The sequence below is a fragment of the Electrona antarctica genome, assembly GCF_951216825.1.
Source record: "Electrona antarctica genome assembly, chromosome: 13".
NCBI classification, from domain to species: Eukaryota; Metazoa; Chordata; class Actinopteri; order Myctophiformes; family Myctophidae; genus Electrona; species Electrona antarctica.
Window position 1 is genome coordinate 36,755,808 of NC_136794.1, and position 16,899 is coordinate 36,772,706.

At 40.1% G+C, this 16,899-nt stretch overlaps 1 protein-coding gene across 4 annotated transcripts in view; it reads left to right on the forward strand.

Moving 5' to 3' along the window:
• gulp1a (GULP PTB domain containing engulfment adaptor 1a) overlaps positions 1-15,872 on the forward strand; it is a 150,788-nt gene extending 134,916 nt beyond the window's left edge. Inside the window, exons 6-13 of one of the 4 annotated variants that reach the window (XM_079518587.1) lie at positions 2,880-2,978; positions 3,605-3,742; positions 5,830-5,946; positions 6,369-6,455; positions 8,235-8,474; positions 9,204-9,339; positions 11,532-11,626; positions 15,708-15,872. In XM_079518587.1, coding sequence (XP_079374713.1) covers positions 2,880-2,978; positions 3,605-3,742; positions 5,830-5,946; positions 6,369-6,455; positions 8,235-8,474; positions 9,204-9,339; positions 11,532-11,626; positions 15,708-15,779 — 984 coding nt within the window. In that variant the 3' untranslated portion in view covers positions 15,780-15,872. Of the gene's footprint in view, positions 1-2,879; positions 2,979-3,604; positions 3,743-5,829; positions 5,947-6,368; positions 6,456-8,234; positions 8,475-9,203; positions 9,340-11,531; positions 11,627-13,232; positions 13,410-15,707 lie in introns of those variants that run through there. The other 3 variants (XM_079518586.1, XM_079518589.1, XM_079518588.1) reach the window with 3 other exon arrangements.
• Positions 15,873-16,899: the final 1,027 nt, after the last annotated feature.

Genomic DNA, 16,899 nt, shown 5'->3' on the forward strand with positions numbered 1-16,899 from the left:
TTTAACGACCGGAGCTGACGACTACTTTTGCTCTCCCTGAGCAGCGTGTATAACTCTGCTGGCTTCCTCTACATCTCCCCCTGCCTCCCCCTTCCTCTACATCTCCCCCTGCCTCCCCCTTCCTCTACATCTCCCCCTGCCCCATCTCCCCCTTCCTCTACATCTCCCCCTGCCAGCATTTAAATTTGTGAGGCCATTTGAAGGGGGGAAGCTTCTTTTCACCAAGTCATAGTTCTTCTTTTGTTGCACTGCGTTTGATCTCTGTGAGGCCATTGGCAGAGCGAGGGTTGTGTCATAAGTCTCCGTGATACGCTTGCGTAGGAACGGACCTAATTATCTTGATGGTAATGTGGAGAAGAACTGTGGGGAATAAATATGGATGAGAAGTGAGCGATGGTACCCATGGCAAAGCACTAAACTGTGTTCCGGGACTAATCGCTTATATCGTGGGAGGTCACTGAATATTGATCAGTTCAGAGACAATCACTTATTGCAACTAGATTATGTTCCCCGTGCCAGCATAACACCCTCTCTCAATGCATTCTCCCTCCCTCTTGATCAGCTTCCCAGCATGGTGAAGCCTATACTGTATACTGTGCATATACATTGTACATACAATGATCTACAGTATTTTATTGTCTTATTACTTTTCTGCTATTGTTTTCCTCTTTCTCTTTCTTTTTCTCTTTTACCATTAGTATTATTATTATTGCCTATGTTGTTTCCGAAGGAAGCAGAACAAATACAAGTTTTACTCTTTTACATGTACATGTACACAACATGTAACAATAAAGAACAACGTTGATTGAGCCGACCGTAGATGAGAGGGTATAGAGAGGAGCTGGGAACAGGGGTCATTGCCATGAGCCAGCATAGCGATGTAGTGGACATTTTGGTCAAAATTACATGTTTGCCATGGACAAAAATTAGTGGATAACAATATTGCCAGAAACAGCTAGCTCTAAATCACCATAAGAAGGGTAAAGGTGGCCTTACACTAGCTGATAATCGGGCATTTCTTACGCTCGGGGGGTGCCCGACCGCTCAAAGCGCGATCGGGATCGGCCCGATCAACATCAAGAATGTTTGATATTTGCTCTGCCCCGCTCCGATTATCCTGTAGTGTGTGGTGCTATCAGATTTCAGATTGAAAAAAATCGGCTAGTGTAAGGCCACCTTTAGTCTATAACTCTGCGAGTTTACAAATGGAACCATTCCATTTGTAAACTCTCAGAGTTAAGGGGTCCTTACAAATAAAACATTTGAGAACCACTGTCTCCTAATATGCCATAGTGTCGTAGTAAATAAGTGTCATGAATATTTCGGAAAAAACATGGAGACTTGACATTCAGTAATTGGGACTTATGATCAAAATAAGAACATTATAATGGGTAATGGGTATTATGTGTACAAATCTAAAAATGTGTCCATATACAGTACGGACATATTCATAACCCCTGGCTGGGAAGCGGAAGGTAGCCGGTTAAAACTCCGGCTTACCCAGTATACTGCATGTCGAAGTGTACCTGAGTAAGGCACTAATTCAGACTGCTGCGTTTTTTCTTGTTGTGTGCTGAACATAGTCATTAACTGTAGATTGGATTGTTGCGCTACACCAACATATGATGAAGTATAATTAATCTGGCTTGAAACAGTATCACCTCATTGCAAATCTTTGATGTGAGCCCATCACTGCGCACTCATCAAAGCCATCTTGACAGCCAGCAGCTGGGTGTATATAGCTGTAGAAATTTCAAAAAAACAATTTCCCCTTCCCCAGGGACCAGAGAATTGTCCCTTTCCCTTGACGTCTGCTATTTCTCAGCCCCTGGTGGCGTGAGAGCAGGTGGTCCACCCTCTTCGTTTTGACTTGGAAAGTAAAATCAATCGTATGGCATGAGTGAACTTCCTCCAAGGCCATTTCCTTATTGGCTTGTCACACCTGATGATATAACATCTCCACAGCTTACAGTGTGCCACTACACAGTTATTGGAACAGACATTTTCATTGGTTGTTGACCCAAATTCACAGCCAAGTTAAATAAATAAATAAATCCCTGGCGGTTGGCAACATTGCCATTAAGAAGCCAATTTAGATTTTATTTTTTATGCGAGGCCAAATTGTGAGCCAATATTGTGGCCAATTTATAATAACTAGGGTTGAGATTTTCGTGTTCTCTTTTTCTGTGTTTTAAGGCATAAGGGCTGATTGAAAACACAACAAAGTCATGCATTGATTTTTATTTGTGTTTTTTTTTGTTCTACTCTTTTATTTTGTGGACTTCCTGTTGTCTAAATACTAGTAGCTAAGCTGTAATTCTATGTCAATAACACATTTAATTTGTATGTATGTATGAATGAATGAATGAATGAATGAATGAATGAATGAATGAATGACATTATGACAAAGATCAGAGATTGTTTTAATTCACATTTCATGCCAAACATAGGCTATATACATGCTGATGTGACACATTGTGAGCTTTTAGATGGGCCATCGTTGCTTGGCACTGTTGTACAGTATAATGGAGTGTAAGCTAAGTGCTGAAATGAATATAGGATACATTGCAGGAGCAGTGTCTTGTGAATGTTCCCATCGCCTTAAAAGAATGCACATAATGAGTGTCTGCTTGACTATACAGTAAATATATCCAATACGATACATTTAATATGATTACTTTATAAAAATATAAAGTATACATATGATACTTTGCAGGAGCAGTGTACAGAATTCTGCTTCTTTGTCTTTTTCACATGTACTAAAACTTATTCTGGAGAGGTGAATGTTTCCATCGCCTTAAACGAAGAATGCACTCGTTGAGTGTCTGCTTGGCTATACAGTCCATTTATCCGAATTGACCATTTTCCCCTTTTTGCAGTTTCAGCGGCACATCAAGAAATCAGAGGGACAGAAGCTCCCTAAGGTGGAATTGCAGATCTCCATTTATGGAGTGAAGATACTCGATCCCAAGACAAAAGTGAGTTGACCCTTTGCGCCATCTCATCTAGCACTCCGGATTTTAGCGTGTACCGTGTAGCTGTATAAGCAAGTATTGATCTATGCAGTAACATCCTCATGGTTAAAGTATAACACTGAGGATTGTACTGTGTATGCGCTGTTGTACGCCTCTGGTTCTCAACATATGGGGTCCTTTAGGCCCAGGTTTTTAAGGGGGGTTGGTTAGGAACCAAAAGGACAATCCATGGGTCTGTACCTCCAACAGTGCAAAAATGCCTCTTCTTTTTGCCATTAGCACAGTCTCAGAGTTTCATTTGTACAGTGTAGTGTTGACTCGGGTCCCAGAGCTGATGTGCTGCTTGCCCTTTCTTCTTCTTTTTTTTTTTTTTTTGTGCCTTTATTAATAATTATTTGTATTTATGACACACCTTTATGTGAACATTTTAAAAATTCAATAAAACGTATAATTATTAAAATCGTATCAAATGGGGGTCCATGGCATACTGTAGGTCCAGGGCCTAATGCAAATCAAACTGGTCTGGGGCTCTTTGAAATGAAAAAGGTTGAGAATCACTGCTGTAGGCCTTTACTAATATGGATTTACTACAAATATGAATACATTGACATGTGTGTCTGTTTTCCCAGGATGTGCAGCACAACTGTCAGTTGCATAGGATATCCTTCTGTGCAGACGACAAAACCGACAAAAGGATATTCACGTTCATCTGCAAAGACTCCGAGTCCAACAAACACCTGTGCTACGTGTTTGACAGTGAGAAATGTGTACGTATGCTCAGCTTCCCGCCTTCCCTCCTTTTATACAGTGTGGCTCTGCAAGAGGCTATCCATCTATGACACAGTGGGGGGGGGGGGGGGGGGGAGAGAGAGAGAGAGAGAGAGAGAGAGAGAGAGAGAGAGAGAGAGAGAGAGAGAGAGAGAGAGAGAGAGAGAGAGAGAGACACTCTGTCCAGAGCTAATCTCGCTGGCCCTTGTATGCACGCTGCCAGTAGACCACAGAAGTAGCTCCATAATTATTGTTTCCCCCCACATACGTTTTATACTGTTTTACAGTATGTACCTTTTATTTAATAATAGATGTCAATGGGGCTGGGATCACACTGAAACCATAGATACGTCACTCAAGACCAATGATCTCACCACCCACACAGAATGAGATCCACACCATTTCTGTCGATTCAAAGATCCACATCGTTTCCTAGTTTAATTCTCTCTCTTTTTTGTAAATATTGCAGTTCAATATCAAATTTGACACACTCTGTAGTTCAGAATTGCATTATTTTATTTTATACTTTGTTTTTATTTAAAAAAATGTAACAGAATTCAAACATAAATGTGAATGCAAGAAAACAAAAATACATAACAAAAACAGAGACAATAAAAGAAATCCAAAGAAAAACAGCTTGACAAACTTAAAAAATACAGCATTTGTCAGACAGTACAAGGCAAGGCAGGGAACAGCAGGAGACATGACTCATAATATACAGCAGATATCTAGCATTAATTGTCACAAGCCCGGCCTGCATCCAGCCCCAGAATTGCATTATTAATACATTTTAAGAGCCTTTATGAAAGCTTTGATTGCACTCAGCAGAGCTAATGAAACGTTTAATTACGTCTTGACACTGATGCATTGGCATTGTTAACGTGTCAAATCAAATATACGAAGCACTTTAACCAAGCAAGGTTTCTCACAGGATTTTACATAGAGATGTACAGAAATGTTAACCAGAGTCAAATAGACCAGTTCTCAAGGTTTTATTGAGACTTCTCCTCTTGTGGAAATTAAGTAGGCCTACCTACATCAACTCAAGTATGGTACTTTTACTTGAATATTTCCATATCTTTTTTTAATCTGCCTACTTTATACTTTTAAGTCCACTACTACTGTACATCACATAATTATATAGGCCTATTAACAGTTTAAAGGCCCATGACATAAATCACCATCAAGTTCAAGGTCACGGTCATGTGCCCGAGACGGAGATTGATTAATCTCCGTCAAATTAGTGATATGAAAACGGATCGTATCGCTCCACAGCCTAGATGTGCTTGTTGCGCAATCCTCGGTGTCATCGAAAATGTTAGCCGACGACAACGGAAATCTTAAAATGTTAATAACTCGCGATCTAAATCATCCAGCCTAATTATAAACAAAGAATGATCACGTTAAGTTAGTATATTTTGATTCCAATGGCTTTATTCTAAAGGACCACTTCACCACTTTTCAACCTATCTTCATATAATTGGTCCTCACTAATATTCATGATAAAATACCACAATTTTATTCTACTCAGTATGTGTCTCATAGGAGGGCTGTGGGCAGTTCAGAAACCCGTCCACCAGTGACATCATCAGATTTTATTTTAAATAAGATATTTTCATTCGAGATTTCTCGTATTTAGGTACTAAACCCGCCTGTGCCAAAACGAGAATTCTCGTCTTTTATTGATTCTATGAATCCAGAATTAATACTCCTTGCTTCCCCGTCGCTATAGGCGATGCTTGCTTCGGCTGTGTGGCGTGATTGAAATCCCAAAACTCCGTCCACATACTGTACATTACAATTACACGCGCGATCTTTAGCTGCGTTTGCCTCGGAATTGAGGTGATATGATGTGAGGGACGATGTTAGGAGCTCAATAAAAACAATGCAATGTTACGATATTAGCATTTCTGACTAATAATGAAATGACCGATTATTACTTCCGGTCACGGGCGTTTAATGCCAATGGTGTCATGACAAGAGTTAGTGAGAATCAATTATAATGAAGATATAGTGGTGAAAAGTGGTGAAGTAGTCCTTTAATCATTCAGTATTGGATGTTTCATGCATAATTCCTGTGTTTCAGGCAGAGGAGATAACCCTAACTATCGGCCAGGCCTTCGACCTGGCATACAAGAAGTTCCTGGAGTCTGGTGGCAAAGACGTAGAGACGCGGAAACAGATAGGAACGCTACAGAAAAGAGTACGTTTGACTTCACAAATGCTGATCATTAATTATTATATATCGGTTTGTAAGCATTCTAAATCAATTCGGTCCTGTTTGTTAGTAAAGAAAGAAAATAAAAGCCATACAATTGTCTATTAAAGAGTCAATCCAAAACTGCAGCATGGCTCAGCCTTGTTGAAATACTCATGTCTCTAATTGAGTTTGGCTAAACATGCGTTCACATGCATTTTGAGATATGGTGTTAATGATATGCAGTTAAATCTATCAGTACTTTGATTCATAATGGTTTCAGAAAGTGCTACTAAGCTCATTTTCCAGACATCAAACTGATTATTGGCAGTATATGGCAGTTTAGATGGCCAAAAACATTCCCGATTCCAATAACGATTTCCATTCTGGTTATGAAATGGCATTAAGTTGTTTGCCTGCTTTTGCAGATTCAAGAACTGGAATCAGAGAACTCAGAACTAAAGAAACAGCTTCAGGATCTGGAAGAACAGCTGATGATATCTCCGGTACCACCAGTAAGGACCAACTTGCATGGAAATTAATGCTACCTATGTTAGCACGTTCTTTTGGAACCTGTATTCCAATGGATCCAAATGTAGTTTTTATTTAATCACAGGCACTTGTTTAGTCGACCAATCGACTAAATATGGAGATACAGACATTGTGTGGATTCTATTGTGGACGCTACTTTTTTGTTTGTGATGTGGCACAAATGTGACGCAAATCCGAGAAGCCGATCGGTTGTCCAATCAGGAAAGGTGATGCCTCCACAGACCTGCGGGCGGGTGGACGGACGGGTGGACCATGCAGCGACAAAATGTGCCATGTGTCCATTTTTATATAGTTTGAGAAGCAACTGTGCTTACAGTGCCTAAATAATTCAACGCTTTAATGTTCCTGTCACCTCTCTTTCGATGATACTGGAAAACATTTCTCAAACTGACAACTTGTAAAAGGCTTGCTTGCTTCTTTGATAATGTTTTGGACTGCTGGGTTCCCTGATATCCTGGTGGGCTGTTTGAAATGCAAGGCTTCTTGGCCAAGAAGCCTTGTCTCTGTAAGGGGTTGGTGTGAGTCCAGGCTAATGTCTGAAAGCAAGCAATTACACACCTGATTGCTTTGATGAGAAAGGCGAGATAGGCTACTACTGTATAATTGGAGCAAATGCCGACACCCACAGCAGCCTCTGCCCCTGTGAATGCAATTTACACACCCGTCTCTTCAAGCATACAAGACTGAATAATAATGTGCCCTTCAAACGTTTTCACGTTGGTTAGTGTCCCAATAACCTCTGCCCTGGTGTCACAATTTGACGTTTTTTATGTCTGTAAAGCTACATTTTTACTCCACCGCATATGATGGCATAGATTGTAGCCATGTTTTTTAGATTGAAGACTCACTCTTGTTGGCAAGCGACACCGTAATGTGACAGAGAATAAACTAGGCCTAATTGAACCAACCTCAGATTAATTGAAAGTCTGTAACTTTTTTTTCCCCGGCTTTCGCCTTTATTTTATATTTTTTTTATAGAGGGATAGACAGTAGGCTAACAGGAAATGGGGAGAGAGATGGGGGGTGACATGCAGTAAAGGCCGTCGGCGGGATCGGGAGTCAAACCCGCGGCACACTGCCAGACTGGGTTACCAGCCAAGGTGCCTGGACCGCTGAGCCCGAAAGTCCGTTACTTTGACATATCCTAACCGGGATTCGTACCCGGGACAACATGCAAGTGCCACGTACAATTTCTACTGTTGTTGTGCTAATAGAGAAAGCCTATTTTGGCGTACGATATTTTGCACAAACAGTAGTGGTCCAACTATAAATTTCACAATAGCAGAGCAGGTAGACCAACTACTGTACAACCACTGCAGTTAGTTTTATTGTATTGATTTCATGTAGTACACAAGATTGAACAACTTCAATATTGTATATATTTTCATGTAATAGTATTGTCTTCTGCATATTGTGTATCATGTTTAGGGTTGTCACGATTATTACATAATCTTCTAATCATATAAAATGTATAAAAATGCCAGTCTCGCGCCCCTCGGTGGCGCGCTATGAGCTTGTAGATCTGCTATTTTTCAATAGCTAAAGCATAACATAATGCTAACACCAAAAGGGGTTCCCGCCCAGAATGGGTTAAGAATATTCCAGTGTCCAATGCCAAAAATACAATTAAATCGTTAATCGCAATTATTTGTGTGACAATTTATCGTCAACTTAAATGTGTAATCGTGACAGCCCTAGTCATGGTCCAAGCTCATCCCTTTCTGTCTGTGATCTGTCCTCAGCTTCTGCACTTAAATTCTACTAACGAGGCGTACATGCTGGGGAGGCCCTCCTCTCTCTTCTGGTGTCACAGCCTCAAGTCCTTCTCCTGTCTGGAGATCTCCTCTGTCACGCTCACTCCTATGAGCTCGCCGGAGTCCAACTTCTCCTCTGGGCTACTAACCCCGCCGCCGCCTCTGTCTGCCAAACCCGCTCTTCCTCCTGCTAAGCCCACCGAGGGATCTAGCATCCCACGGCCTCGCGTAAACACCTCTATGCTTCTCTGCACTGCCTTTCCCTCCTCAGGAGGTCTTTGTTTCACGGCCTTGTCTTTATATGTCTTTCTGCCTTTATCTCTATTGCAAGGATTTCCAATCTTTTCCACGCTAAGGACCGCTAAAATAGCCATATATCCTGTGTCTGCGGCCCCCTGTTGTGAAATGGGCTAGAAAGAAAGAATGACATAAGACTATCTACTGTATAAGTTCACAAAGCTTCACACCACAATGCTATGCTATGCTGTTTTCGCTATTTAAAACTAATCACAAGCCAAAAATAGGAAAGCCAAGATATATATATATATATATATATATATATATATATATATATATATATAACCCCTGGGGCACCGCTTTGAAAATCTGCGATCTGTAGACTGTTGGTTCCTCTCATTTCCTCATGTCCTGCTGTGTGTTGGAATTACTGTAAGTCTGTAATTATTGCATGAAAATGCTTAGAACGGTGGTTTTCACCATGTAGTTGCGTAGATCTCGATTGCTGATACTTTTCTCTTCTCCCAAGTAGATTGCATTCAGCCTGTATGCCCCAATTCTAAATGACTTGTTAAGGATATCTGGTTGATTCAATGAAAGCTGCAGATTAAACAAAATCTCATCTCGGTCCTCTGGCACAAAGTTTAGAAGTAGCCTACTGACCCAGACCCGGTTGCCTGTTCTGACAAAAAAACAACTGTTTTCCTTGGGTTCATCCAGGGTGGTAGCATCTCCACGAAACCCACAGATGTGTTTGACATGGTTCCATTCTCCCCCGGGACACCACCCCTGGTGCCCATACCGGCCAGCAACGGTTGTCCCCCACCGCCACCAACATCATTGCCACCTGATATAAGTAAGTACAGTCACCTTTTGTTCTCATGCGTTGATGAGATGATAAAAATAACTGAATGATTGGCTTCGGTCAGCCTGATCAATTTAGGGAAACAGCTTTTACAACCGAGAAATGTAAAGGTGTGTCTATAAAATTGAAGTGTTAATTTATCCATACTCGGAGTTAAATTAATTAAAAACTTATGTTCAACCATCACAGATGTTCAACCTTAACCAATTTAGGACTGAGGCCGATTCTAAAAACGCCTTCTAAATACTGAACTAAGTTTTCTGAAAATGTTTGAACATTTTTGCAGCATAACATTTTTGTATTCTTTTAATTAATGTTTGAACTTCAAACATGATTTTTTTTTTACAAAAATCTTATGCTGCTAATATACTGTACATAGGAACAAGAGCGGGTTCCCATCCAAAGCAAAGCAAAGTTCTTTGTTTACCCAGGGAAGTGGACTAAGCTCGAGATGCTTGTTTACAGCCACACCCTGCTCATAGAACATTTCATGGTAGGGGTTCAATGCCTTGGTCAAGGGCACTTCAGCGGTGGTAATTTTAACGTGCCGGTCCGGGGATTCGAACTGGCGACCTTCCGGTATCAAGACCGCTCCTCAAACCGTTCGGCCACCGCTGCATCCTGAATGAATCCCTTTGGTGTGATGTGCAGAGATAAATAATGTAGTGTGTAGAAAAAACCTTGCTATGTCTAGATCTACCCTTGTCTATGTCTACACCATCAATCAATTTGCTTTCAACGTCATTGATTTGCGACGCCAACATTTCACCGAAGAATACACAGATACATACAGTATTTTTTTTGCCACACTTTATTATTGATCTCCTCAAATCAGACCAATAGGAAGTTTCTCTTAACCATCGAGGGTTTTACTGCGTGGTTGGAGAGTTCTGCTCTCAAATTATTGATTGGAGTGGTCCCAGATCATAACAGTATGAAAAGCTCGAGAGGAAGACATATGGCGCTTGTGTACACTACATTATTCATGCAAACATAGCAAGAGGAGTAGTCTCTCTTGCAATCAGGATATGGCTCCAAAATAATTGATTTCTCTATATTTTCTCCCTCTAGCTCACTACATTTTCTAATTTGTAATATTGAGCAGTTATGTTACGGTTGCCTTTTCTGGGTAACATACGGTACTAAGAAGTGTTTCACAGTACTTTAGAGCGACAGAGGCTCTGGATTGATTCTAGCAAGCCACAATAAAAAAACAAATCATGTGCTCACAATCATGACTGGATGTAGTGCGAAGGAAATAAGAAACACTAAGCTTTATTCTGCATTACCTTTCTAGAATGATATTCCAAATTGTATTTGTTTTCTATAGGTATTTTTGTGACTATATACATCCTTATTCTCTTTGGACTCTATAGGCAAGTTCAACAAAATAAAATATACAGTGCTTCATATAGCCTACTGTAAGTCAGATATTAAGCAAATATTAAGTCAGAGTTCAAGACACAAGGACATTTGAATACAATACAAAAAGTGAAAAGTACAAATAAAACAGAAAAATAAGACACTAATGAACCATGACCTTGCGCCAACCAATGGGACAAAACGAACTAACGGACATACGCTTGTATTTCAATATTGTAAACATCCTTATTTTAATAGTCGTTGATGAATGAACTGAACGATGAGCTTGTGAGCTAAAGAATATCTGTCTAATGAATACATGAATAAGTATACCAAATAATTGAGGAGCAGTTTTGTTCTACACATCTGTGCTTTGTCACAAATTGTACCGTCATATGAAAGCAACCAGGTGTCGCAGAGTGAAGGGCGCTGTCTGTCTGTCAGTACTCACATTTCAATGCTATTCATAACGTAATGCATCGTTTTCATTTTGTCAAAGTGTGCTATCACAGTGTTTTGCTATTGCATAATGTTTTTTATCTTACGCGTGCATATGCTTTCATTTTACGTGCGTGCAATTTACAAATGCCCAATTGCATGAATAAATTCACCTCTGGAGCAAAAGAAAACAGTGTGCGGATATGCTATCTCGTCTCATTTCCAATTTATTTCTTATCCTGAACTGTCTGTGTAATATAGTGGGTATGCGTGCATTCCCTTGAACTGCATCTGTAAACTGTATAGGCTACTATTATCGTGGACTCAAAAGCAATGTCCAAGGGACTGGTTGGTTTTGAACATCTTTCTATTCCACTTCTTAGGCAAAGACCTGTTTGGCGCGGAGCCGTTTGATCCGTTCACCTGTGGGGCCGCAGACTTTCCTCCAGATATTCAGTCAAAGCTGGATGAGATGCAGGTGACCGCATGTCTGTGAAATCAGTGTTTCTTCTACACATTTTAATGTGTTTCTTTGTTTGTTTGTAGCAGTGTGGGGCAGTTGGTGCATAATTTGTACCAAGGCCTTCCCAGTAGAATTCACATCCTTTGAGGTTTAAACACCCGTGTGAATTGAGGGGCGCTCTTATCATCATACATCATCTCATTCCGGCCAATCACAATGTGCGTACTCACTTTTGGCTTCAATGTTTGTGGTCACACAATGTTAAACACTCACAGCTAGGCATTCAATGTTTGTTAACACAATGTTTGTGTTTACACAAACCCTCAAAGCTGGATATAGGAGCTAAAATTATGAAGGAACTGCAATGCCAATTACCCTTCCAACTGTGTAGTTCTTTATTAGGCCCAGTATCGAGTTAGGGTAAACGATAGATCAGCATGCGTTTGTCCAGTTGGGGACCATATATAACATTTTTTATGCCCCGGAATTCTTCAAAATAAAGGTGCTAGAGGGCCAGGCGGATGAGGGAGATTTTACTCTGGAAAGCCCCGCTTTCCATTTCCCCTCAAAACCGGGAGGTGAAATGTGCCTAGATTCAGAGATAATAACAAGATTTGTCGGCTGTAAACAAGGAAGTGAATGGCTGCGTGTGCACACAAAACAGCTCCGGGATGGACGAGCAAGGCGTTTGCCTAGCAACAGCCGCTGCCAACAAATGGATTTTAGCGACCGCGTTTTATATCATTAAAAAGGACCTAAAGATGTGTGGACACGCCTTGGGCCTCATGGTGTAATTATGAAGACGTGTGGACACGTCCTGGGCACACTACGTGTTCAGAGTAGGGCCACCACTGCCGAATGAGTAAACACTGAAATCTATGGGCTGTCTTTCCAATGAAATACATCTATTACCACTACTAATGTGCCTAGATGTCTACTGTCCATTTGGTATTACAACGTTGTGTGCTACGTATGTCAAAGGGAGGCACAATTAAAAGCAGCTCTTTTTTGTGACCATCTTTGGACAATTTTAAAATACCACACTGAAATTATAGTAACAAGATACCTTTGAATGGGATTGTGTTTTCAGTTTGTCGAAGATTATAATTATTTCGTTATTTAGGATTTCATTTGGAAATGAAAGCAAACCAGGTGTCGCAGAGTGAAGGGCGCTGTCTGTCTGTCAGTCAGTCAGTCAGTCTGTCTGTCTGTCTGTCTGTCTGTCTGTCTGTCTGTCTGTCTGTCTGTCTGTCTGTCTGTCTGTCTGTCTGTCAGTACCTGCCGATTTGATGTTGATGTTCTGTCCCAAGGTGGTTTCGGTGTAATGCACTAGACGCGGTACTTTGATTTGAACATGTTCTTTCTTCTTCTTTTCTTTTTTCCCCCAGCATGTAATGCAGATGTCACTTTATCTTCAAATTGTAGTAAAATTAACAGACGTGTACAATTATGAACTATTTGAGAACTAGCGTCTGTAATTGTCTGGCTTTTTTTGGGTTAGTTTTAGAGTTGCATAGCAAGTTGCTGCCAACAGGAGGCAATATTGCACTAATATACAAACTTCTAGTCCTTCATCTGTCTGTTCTAATACTCCCTCTCTTCTCCTGCCTTTCCCCTGCAGCGTCAGAGATGGTTTGTACCTTTACTCTGCCTTTCATTTGACCCAAAACAGCCCCTCTCTGTGTTTTCTGTGATTGTGGTGTCTTTGGTCTTGTGAATTGTGTACGCTGCAGCATGCTGTTGTTTTGGACAAAAACCAGACTCTGGTCTTTGGTCACCAGTGCCAACTCATACATAAATTGCCTTTATCTCTAAATTACTTTTCTCCCTTGCTCAGCAGTATACGTTCTCATTATTAATATCTGGGGTTTAATGGATATCAGGAGCTAATCGGGAGAGTGATGAGAAAAATAATCCATACATAGAAATAGGTAGTGGTACACATTTCCCTTTCACATAGTTTTCAGTGCATTTTGGTTCTGTATTTACTTTATCCTTCAACTGTATAGTATTTCTAGTATGAATCAAAACAGTGCTTTGATATGGGTGTCTCCATTAATACACAATGGGTTATGTCATGGTTAAAGCTGCAATCCGGAACTTATTACCAATCTGTATTCCTTGTGGTTTATGTTGACAGGAATGTTACAGTTAAATCTGCGATCTGGAATTCATTATGATGATGATTCTAGTTCTTTATTAGGAAAAAAAGAAAAACTTGAGATGTACCATCTAGTTTCCGAGGGGCAAAACAAAACACATATACACTAAACATTGCAAACATTGCAAACATTACAGGCTCATTATTGCGTAAAATCCAATAATAGAACACATTTTGAAAATACTATGTTCGATACAGTGAGTGCAAATAAATTAGAATACAAATTATGAAATAATATAGTATGATATGATGTTCATGATGGTATGATGACAGATATAGTAGACTTCAAAAAAGTCGACCATAAAAACTGGGAATGTTGAAATTGATAGAATGTCTGGTAAGAAAATACATTCATGTTTACCAAATGCAATCCAAAGGAACAGTAAAGTAAACCTGTGTCTGGTGTGTTGTGTTGAAGGAATAAGGGCTAAATAGCGTATAAGGTAAATAGGATAACTGAAATAAATAGATTTGAATACGAGTTGAAGCCAGTGCGTGCATGTATATTCATACATGCAAGTGCATGTATCTTTAAAGTCTGTCATACATTTTGCAATGATGTGTGAGAAAAGGACAACAAAAGACAAATTAGCAGAGTCTATTGAATGCTGTGTTAAGTGGAACAAGATCAGATTTTGGGGCATTTTGATAAACAACGTCACAAAAGTCGGACAGTGGAAGTACCAATTGCAAAGCCAGTTTCTTACGTGCACTAAGTGAAAAGCAGTTTCTGGATCTGTATAAAACATTTATTCCAAAGTTAATGAATACAACATTGTTTTAACCAATCGGTATGCCATTGGGATGGGGGAGGTTGAGTTCAGGTGTCCCACCTGGCCTGGGTCAAATTAATGGGACTCGACTGCACCTGTTGTGCATCAGTACCAAGCCCCCAGAAAGGCTGGCCAACGTTGAAGCCGTGAGACGTAGTGGTCAGAGCTGGGACTGCAGGTGGGCCCATGCATTTAGCACGAGGAAACCCCGCGCAGCTGGGGTTTCACATTGAGCGCTCGTTTGCACTTTGCATAAATGCGGAAGTAGACCGTTCTTCCGGGTGCTTCAAACGCCACTGAGCAACTTCCACTGAAATGAATAGCAGGGGGGGGGGGGGGGGGGGTTGGGATGTCTGCACTCTACCCTTTATAACTCTATGATCAGTACACACAGCATAAACCAGCCATCCCCACACACTGTCATGACATGTTTGTTATTTTCTATTATTTGCGATTTGCATTATGTTTATTTAATTTGTACACATTGGTTGTTTGCCTATAAATGGTTGTCACTTCTAGATGACAACTACTTTGTACTTTTGTAGATTTGGATTATTATTATTACAACACATACATTAACCACTTCAGCTCTACATACTGTACATGTTGGGCATTTGACAATAGCAGCAAATAGATCTGCTATTTTCAAAAGATTTTGTATACATTTTGACAACCTGTGAAATGTGACATTCTGCATAATCAGTACGTTCTACGTTTGGTACTTATTATAAGTACTTACCGTTGTACTTTTACTCATGTACATTTTGATTAGTGGACCGAAAAATGTGAGTGCTTTTTAGGCCTCACTCAGACCTTTACTGCATTGCTGTATGCTTGTTGGATGAATGTTGTGTAGTGTCATGGCCGCCCCAATGCATTTCCAATGGAAGTCACATGGTTTGTAGTCCACATTTTGGACTACAAGCTGTTTTATGGCTTTCGGCTGTGTTTCGACTGCGCCCCTCCCCCTCATACAACACAAATGTTGTGTCAAACCATGTGACTCCCATTGGAAATGCATTGGGGCGGCCATGACACTACACAACATTCATCCAACAAGCATACAGCAATGCAGTAAAGGTCTGAGTGAGGCCTTACTGAGAGCAGGTTGGTCTGTGGGGTCACTATTAACTCGGAGCTGCATGTTCTCCTTGCCTTTCAGGAGGGGTTCAAAATGGGACTAACCTTAGAGGGGACTGTCTTTTCTCTTGACCCCCTAGACAGCCGCTGCTGATGCCAAGACGACCATCTTTGTTCTGTGACGTAAACTTTTAAATCATTTGTATTTGAAAAAAAAGAGAGAGAGAGAGAAAAAAAAGTGCCAAAATCTGGTCCACAGTCGAGTCAAGATGTCACACAATAAAATCCTTAACTTAATTTGACTCGGGAAGAGTGCACAAACGGAACACAGAAGAGTTAATGGAACTTTTGAACACTCTTTGGAGTTTAAATAACATTAAGGATTTTACTTGTATGTGATTCTCATCTTGGGGTTTATATGTATTTGTTTAGATTTTTTTTAATTATTTTAATTATTTTCCGATAATCCAAGGTAAATTCAGATCTGATATAGAAAGAAACTATTTTTGTAAAGGAAAAAAAAAAACATGGAAGGAGTAGTTTTGAGACCCTTTGCTTGCACAGGCAATGAAGGGTGTATATAGTACAATATGTCCAATGGTACACTCTGTGGGAGAAATTTCATTTGGTACAACTTGTGTGTGATATGCACCATTTTAGTTACACATTGGTAAAACATTCCTGTTTGTACGCCAGACACAACTTGTCAAAAGTGAATGGAATCTGTCCTATTAACTTGCAATGCCAAACATTGAGCTTGTTCATGATTTTGCATAACTTTCTTTTACTTAATGCTATTTTTATACACTATGTAGTTGAGTGTAATTAACCCATGCTGATTGATTTGACGTATTGCCATATCTATCAATTTATCATTTGTCTTGCTGTATGTTTTAGCAGGTTGAATTGCCATTTCAGTATTTTCTTGTATCGTCATATAATTACTTCTTATGTTAGCATAATCTTTTCTTGCACCACAAAGCACTTTTTTGAAAATGTCTGTCCATATACAGTACTATTCTTGTTATCTTACTTTTTATGCAATATGATTTTGCTGTTACAGTTATTAAAGAAAATGTTACTGCATAAATGAGTCGCCACGTTCATTTTTATAGGCCCGAAATAGACATGCCAGACACACAGTGCCTGTTTAAAATTCACATGACATCAAAACAGGCCTAATTAATGGTTCCCACATGTTAATCATAGTTTCATGTGAAATGTCTTCGGATCAGATCGTTGGCAGTTGAAGTGGAGCTAGGCTTGAGTCCAAT